Source organism: Anopheles nili, chromosome 3 (genome assembly GCF_943737925.1).
Source record: "Anopheles nili chromosome 3, idAnoNiliSN_F5_01, whole genome shotgun sequence".
NCBI lineage: Eukaryota > Metazoa > Arthropoda > Insecta > Diptera > Culicidae > Anopheles > Anopheles nili.
Window position 1 is genome coordinate 17,983,976 of NC_071292.1, and position 6,921 is coordinate 17,990,896.

At 46.8% G+C, this 6,921-nt stretch overlaps 1 protein-coding gene across 1 annotated transcript; it reads left to right on the forward strand.

Annotated features, from left to right (window-relative positions):
* Positions 1–560: 560 nt before the first annotated feature.
* On the forward strand, positions 561–6,836 carry LOC128723020 (uncharacterized). Its single transcript, XM_053816722.1, has 3 exons — positions 561–1,070; positions 5,072–5,318; positions 5,403–6,836. The coding sequence occupies exons 1-3, from the start codon at positions 564–566 to the stop codon at positions 5,687–5,689; spliced, it is 1,041 nt and encodes a 346-aa protein (XP_053672697.1). The 5' UTR covers positions 561–563; the 3' UTR covers positions 5,690–6,836.
* The last annotated feature ends 85 nt before the right edge of the window (positions 6,837–6,921 follow it).

The following is a 6,921-nucleotide window of genomic DNA, read 5'->3' on the forward strand; positions in this document are numbered from 1 at the left end:
AAGACCAAAAAACTAACAAAAATTATAGAACACTGATTAGAATAGAAAGATAAGCATACTGCTTCAGTAGCAACATTTGACCATGAGAGTTCCCGAGACTTATATCGAAAGATTACAGCAAGGAAAAAAACCAATTCGTGTACTTCAGCCTAATCACGCGGAACTATAAAATGCACGCATATCGTCGCGTTTGAGCCACAATGTTGAGCCTTATCGGTAGAACTCGCACCTCCCTTCTCGCTGGCTTTATCACACACCTCACGGAAGAACGATGCGAAAACAGTGTCAACAGTCGTTGCCGGCATTCGGTTCGTGCTGGGAGCTGTTCCGTTTACCAAAGTACAAAGTTACCATATGGTTCGCGCACTTCCTTGACGCTACAAAGTCGTGAATCGTGGAAGCAAAATGAGAAAACTGATACCAAAACCACCGCATGTAATTAGAATCCAAACCGGGACACATTTGGAGCCTGTTCAAACATAGCACCGTTTTCGAGTTCCCGCATGCAAATCAATCTTTTTCACCGTGTTTTTTTTTTGTTGATTTATCCACTCTCGCCACAGATGACACACCTCCAGCGACACCGGTTGGAGTCAGTGAGTGACCACAGCGGACCGTCCAGCTCATCGAGCAAGTCGGACAGCTCGGACGGTTCGGCCTCGGAGATCTGCGAGGTAATGCAGGATTGGTCCCTGGACGGTAGTGACCCACAGTCACATCCGATGCAGCTGCACCATCCCAACAACCATCAGCACCTTCTCCATCATCAGCATCACCATCATCATCACCATCATCACAACCACCACCGCCATCAGCAACATCGCACCCAGCATCATCTTGCGACTCACGAACATCTTCAACATCAGCAGCTTCAGCAGCAGCAGCAGCAGCAGCAACACCTGGGTGGTTTGGTTTCGCCCAACTCGAGCTACACGCAGGAGGATGTGGATGAGGTGCCGGATGATGACCTGGAGTACAGCAAGCACGACCTCATCAGCCTGGACAATGGCATCATCACGGACTACGAGCGGGCGCAAATCGAGAGCTTCTTCAGTGGGCTAGGCACTGAGGTGAGTACGGTTGTCTATAAATCAATTGACGGCCAATGATGCTGGTGATGATGTCAGCGCCTACTCGGACTGTCATGAGGTGATAATTGGAATGTTCATGAACTTCTCGACTGGGGCTCATCACCCTGGATGGGGCAGGAATTTGCGACCGTGTGCATTCGAGCGATCGATTGAATCTTGGGTTAATTGACATCCTCAGTAACATAGCTCACTCAAACCCATTCTCTCAAGTGAGGCTGCTTTTTGAGTCTAGAATTTAGGTTTTGGGTGGTCCTAAAATTTATAGCATAACGACCGGTTGGGTTAACTGTCTGTTTGTGTTGTGCTAACCTACAAACAACTCAAGCAGCACAAAATAGCGTCTGTGTGTGCGCATCATTTGCGAGTTATAAATTCTTGCGATTCTACGCTACAGTGATGCGTCACTTACAGACAGCGGGCAGTAAAACAATCTAACCCGTGCGTAAGATACCTCGTAACAGCGTGCTTATCGTACGTTTGTGTGGCCGGAAACAGCGACCAACCGGAGGGTGTCAACAAACAATTAACCCCTCCAGGCTGCATGCAACACCCGGCGACACACATGGCGATGGTGACACTCTCTGAGTCATTAGCGTACCCCTTTATTTTCTCTTTCACTACGTGCGAGTGGAGCCATACGAGAACGCGCAATTTTCTCAGCCGTCGGCAATATTAGCGACAATTATTGTTGCAACATTGTGAGTCAGTGCCCGTTTGGGGTGTGGAAGCGAATCCGGGTCACGTGCTTCCGACAACTTTGCGGAAGAAGCGCAGCTGTCATCCGCAACAAAGGTTCACCCCCTACTGGGGGGTGGTGCCATTTATCCTTTCGCGGTGGTAATATTTGGAATGTCCGAACGCTGAGCATCACGAGCCGTTCGTCAATGGCTGTTTGACACGAGCATACCAAAAGAAGAAGAAAAAAAACAACGTCAAGTTTCTCGGGCCATCTTTAAGCGTTGGACTCGAAGGTTGTGAGGCTTTTGGAGCGAATAATCACGATCGAATGACAGTGGTGGAAAGGCTTCAAGGTACGAAAAGGGAGGCAAATAGCAAGCCTTTGTGACGCACGCAAAGTCGCCGGCAACGTGATTCCTCGAATGTAACCCCGTCCCGATGCTCATCTCCACCTTGGGGAGTAAAGCTCACGTGCACGTTTTAGACACACGATCTCCGTTTTGCTCGAGAGAACGGCAAGTCTCGGCTCTGGATGGGAAGGGAAATTGTGACAGTCAGCAAAAAGTTCGGCCACATCGATATATTCCCAAAGCCTGGTGCGCTCGTCGCTTTGCGAGACACTAGAGACCCTGGTGAGGTGCTGCTTCTCTTCGTGGGGTTTGTTTTTCCGTCCGAGACGCTGTGTTATTGTTGTGGTGCCTTTTTGCTGAGTATAGTTTGCGCTCCCCTGGGGGAGGATTTACTTAAATGCGAAATATGTTTATACTTTTTTTATGGCACTTACTTCTCGCACGAGGGCGAGCCGCGAAAAAATAAAGTAAAAAAAACCAACAGGCAAGAAAGTGAACCAATGTCCTCGTGCTTTCTTTCCGATTGGGAATTTTGTTTGAAGATAATGCGAAAAAAATCACACACTTGGCAAACGAAACGTCGACTTCGATGCGTCGTGCTCACCACCCAGTACACAAACACCAGCTCAACAAAGAAAGGTGATTTTGCATCTTAAATCGAAAAGTTATCATCCGCTAATGATGATTTGTAGCTTTCGAGCGCTCTGACTGGCAGATGGTAATGCTGGTTGTTATGGTGGGGTTTTTTTTTGTTGGTAAAACAGCATCTTTTTGTTGCTGAATCCTGCTCACTCCCAACCCGGCAATAGTGATCGATCGAATGCGGTGATGCATGAGAACGTTTTAGGGGGAATGTTGCGATAAAAAAAGGCATGCATAAAGCATGAGCAAAGAACATCCACACAATTTCTACCCTGCAGGGCGCGGCGTGGCACCGGGCAGTCTGAAGATGATCGCTGATTGCTTTGGGGATTAATTTGCAAACAAAAAAAACACTACCCAGCGGGACCTCGTGATGCAAGGCGACATGGATTTTTCCCTGGGGGGAACCAAATCAAACGAATTAAGGGAATCATCTTCATTGCGCATTTGATGAATAGTAGCACTAGGTACCGGTTAGCATAATGATCGCAAATTAAATTGAGCAGATGAGTTCTGTTTAAAATGACGGGCAGCAGTTAAACTTTTATTTAAAAAACCTTGACACAATCGTATTTCAGTTTAGCATGTTAATGAACAATCTCATTGCAAAATAACAAATATCAAACTATTAGAAAACGTGGAATGAGATAATAAATAATATTTGCCCTCATTTTGATACAAGTTAGTCGTAAATCACATCCCACGGCATAATAATTTCAATTGGCTTCATTTCTCGTGCGATAGTGGGACAAAAGTGAACAAACCGATGAAAGCAGCTATCGTCAAACAAACATCGAAACTGATCGCCTTTCTCATCCTACCCCCATTTTCCGGCAGCACGCTTCTAGTGCTTCCCGCCGAATGGAGTTCTCACGTATTCGATTAATTGTATCATTTATCCCTAAAATACAGCACCGCAACAAAGCGAAGCAGCACCGCCCACCCGAATCGCAAAGATAAATGCGCACATTTTAGTTCGCATCCTACCAGAGCGCTCTATTTAATTGATCACCATCGAGGAAGAGAAAAGGCTAATGAAAATGTAACTCTTTACGGTCAGCGCGGTAATAAAACCACTCCATTACCGTGCCCCCGAAGGCTGACTGACACCGAAGCGGGCGGCCTAAACGAAAAAAAAGAGTTGAAACTAAGCAAACCTTTTTCTCGCCGCCGCATAACCGTAACCAACGGAACGATTCCCAATGGAGCCATTCGGTTGGGTTTGTGCGGTGTGTTTTTGGTTCCAGCATCGGTTTCGCCCGCGCCCAGCCCCACAATCAACACGCAATTCATTTTCACTGCTTTTCTGCCATTAGAAACTCGTGAAGATATTAGATTGCTAGTAGCAACATAAGGAAAAATCCCCAGTCGGATCCGACCACCCTATCCGGGCGAGTCCTTCTTCTACACCGCAGCCATTAAGACGCGGCCGAACGGAATGTGTCTTATTAGCATCCAAAAAAGCCACAAAAATGTGCATACGCGCCATGGCAGGCCCTTTCCTTTAGCTCCCTTGGGAGCCAGAGCAAGAGAGTAGAAAATGTTACACCGTGAAAAAGCGTAAGCGTAAATCTGCAGCAGCAATCGCTCACGTGGCGTGGTGTAAGGGGTCGAGCACGGGGACAAGGGCCCCAAATAAAGTACCATAAAAAAGGTCAAAATGGCTAAACTTTATCAAACACATTTTGCATAAACTTTTCCCCGTTCACCCACGTACACCTCGGGTTGCCTCGCCAGCCATGGAACGAAATACGGTCCTGCAGGCAGCATCGGGAGCCTTTTTTATAGAATTTATTTTCGAGCTGTTGTGGAAAACTCACAGCACGGCTTCACTCCATCATGGCTGAACAGTTCCATTCTTGCCTAGGTTGAAGTTTGCCAGCATGTAAGCAAACGAGCGCACGTTGAAAAGTAAAAGACACGTCTCAAACTCGCCGGGATGTGCTAGGCACACGGAAGTCTAGTCTCGAGGCGTAGGAAAAGCCAGGGTTTTCCCCCGTCCGCCATTAACATATGCTGCCCCGAGAAAAGGGCAAACTCTCGGTCAATCTAAATTGCAAATAAAAATCCTCCGTACGATTTCCGCTCGCTCGAGGCAGAGAATCCTTTGAGACCGGGAGGGGTGTGCTGATATTATGAAAAATAGGGACTACTGTATAGTGCCTGGCGGGTTCTGATGGTTCCGGCATGATGTGCATAATAAATTCGTAAACGCAGTACCGAAATTGCCGACCATTGGTTTAAGTTTATCGTTTTTTCTCTCGCTTTTCTCTCGTTTCATGGTGCCGATCCCACTATCACCCCACGCAGGTGTACGTCAGCTCGTCGTTGGCGAATCTGTACGAGCGTGTCGGCAAGGAAGACTGGTGTCTGGTGTTCACCGGCATTCCGGTGTTGCTGCACGACAAGGGCAGCACTCGGTCACGGTGCACGCCCCGGGTATCGTTCGTGTTGGCTGAACGTGGCACGTGCTTTGCCCTCTGGAAGGATACCATCGACAACCTGTCCGATTACAAGGTCGCCGCGGCTGCTTTCCACACGATGTGTCTATCAGCAGGTATACGCCTGGAGCGATCAAATACACCATGCTCAAGTATCTGAACGGAGTACTAATCAAACATTACCATTTCGGCATTTGCAGATCATCGAAAAGTGATCGGGTTCAGCTTCGATTCGAACCAAGCGGCCCGGGAGATGTGGGTGCGAGTAGAGGAGCTGACGAGCAATCCGGAAAATATCGCCCTATCGGTGCCGGGCCGGAAGCGGAAGACCCCAAAACGCGCCAAACCGATCGTGCTGCCACCGAAGTCGCAAATATCGCAGCCGTGCCAGTTTAATCACGTCACCAGCGTGACGACTGGTGATACACAGCGTTACTTCAGCTTGCAGGCGTTCGTCTCGGCACCGGTTAAGCACCGTAGCCCGTAAGAGTTCTCCTGCGGTGCAATCCCGGAGATATCGAAACAATTTCATAACGTTAACCCATGACACAAACCGAATCGTGGGAAGCGCTAGCGAGGAAGAGTAGAAAGGGTTTATTTTCAAACTCAGTCGGTTCTTCCCAACCTTGAACGATGCAGGAGATATATGTAGACAAGCGCATCTGCGTGCGAAAACTTTCTGAGAATATGAACACGACAATTACCGAGGGGAAGATTATAAACCGAAACTTCGATTGGGATGAGATGGAATGTTAATTTTAGCGTCAGATTTACTAGCAACCGTTCCTCCACGGATACTTCAAGTTAGTCACCCAATCTTGATCGTTTTATCTATACTAGACTTAAGGCTCACGACTCTTCATGTCACTCAAACATATAGTATACAAGAACAACACATCCTCGGCAGCGGCGGCAAAGCTGGGAGGTCCTGGCGGAGGCGATCTTGCACAGTGCTGAAGACTAGACTGCAGTGCCACATTTTGTAGATGTTTAAGAGGTTAGATCTAAGGCAAGGGTACACCATTTATCCATATTTAAGCATCCGCTGTTCGCTGGTATTTGTTTGAAAGGGCGGTCCTTCTGCGGGATTAAATGTGTGTCTGTGATAAAGAGTATGGAACGCGAGAGACATCATCGTACGATATGTATGCAAAAGCCACCATCCAGAAATAATTGGGTGCGGAAAGAGCGTGAAATTGGAAACGAAACCTGTAAACCGGAAGATCATTTTTGTTTTTTCGTAACACAAATATATGAGCAACAACATTTTATCATTATCTACTTTTGGCCAACATAGTTTTGCTCCTCATTACGTCCCGATTGCTCTTGCGGTGCATCCTTGCATGTGTTTTTTGTTTAACCATCTTCCCCAAACTCCCTTCGAAGACAAACACTGAATGTTAAATTGCTGTACCAGCTGTTGGAAGCAAAATTATCAACAAAAAAAAATATCTGTACAGAAAAGAGTAGACTGCATTAATCAGGCATAATATTCTACCGCCGTCGATGCGTTGGCGGTAATGTTAAGTTGCACCGAAACAGGTAACTGAGAGGTTACTGACAAATAGCTCAGCTTGCTGTATATATCTGCAATGAACCTTATATGTAGTTTGAGAATAAAATTCAATTTTATCAGCTGATTGTAAAAAACTGAAAATTTTGTTTTTTGAGTTTTATGTACGAGAGATGACACAATTGCGACGATTTTGCATAACTATC

What these genes read in the sequence shown, in the direction of transcription:
- LOC128723020 (XM_053816722.1), top strand. Translation starts at nt 564, where the DNA reads ATGACACACCTCCAGCGACACCGGTTGGAGTCAGTGAGTGACCACAGC. An exon ending in TCAGTGGGCTAGGCACTGAG is followed by an intron (nt 1,071 to 5,071) that starts GTGAGTACGGTT and finishes CACCCCACGCAG; the next exon opens with GTGTACGTCAGCTCGTCGTT. An exon ending in CACGATGTGTCTATCAGCAG is followed by an intron (nt 5,319 to 5,402) that starts GTATACGCCTGG and finishes CGGCATTTGCAG; the next exon opens with ATCATCGAAAAGTGATCGGG.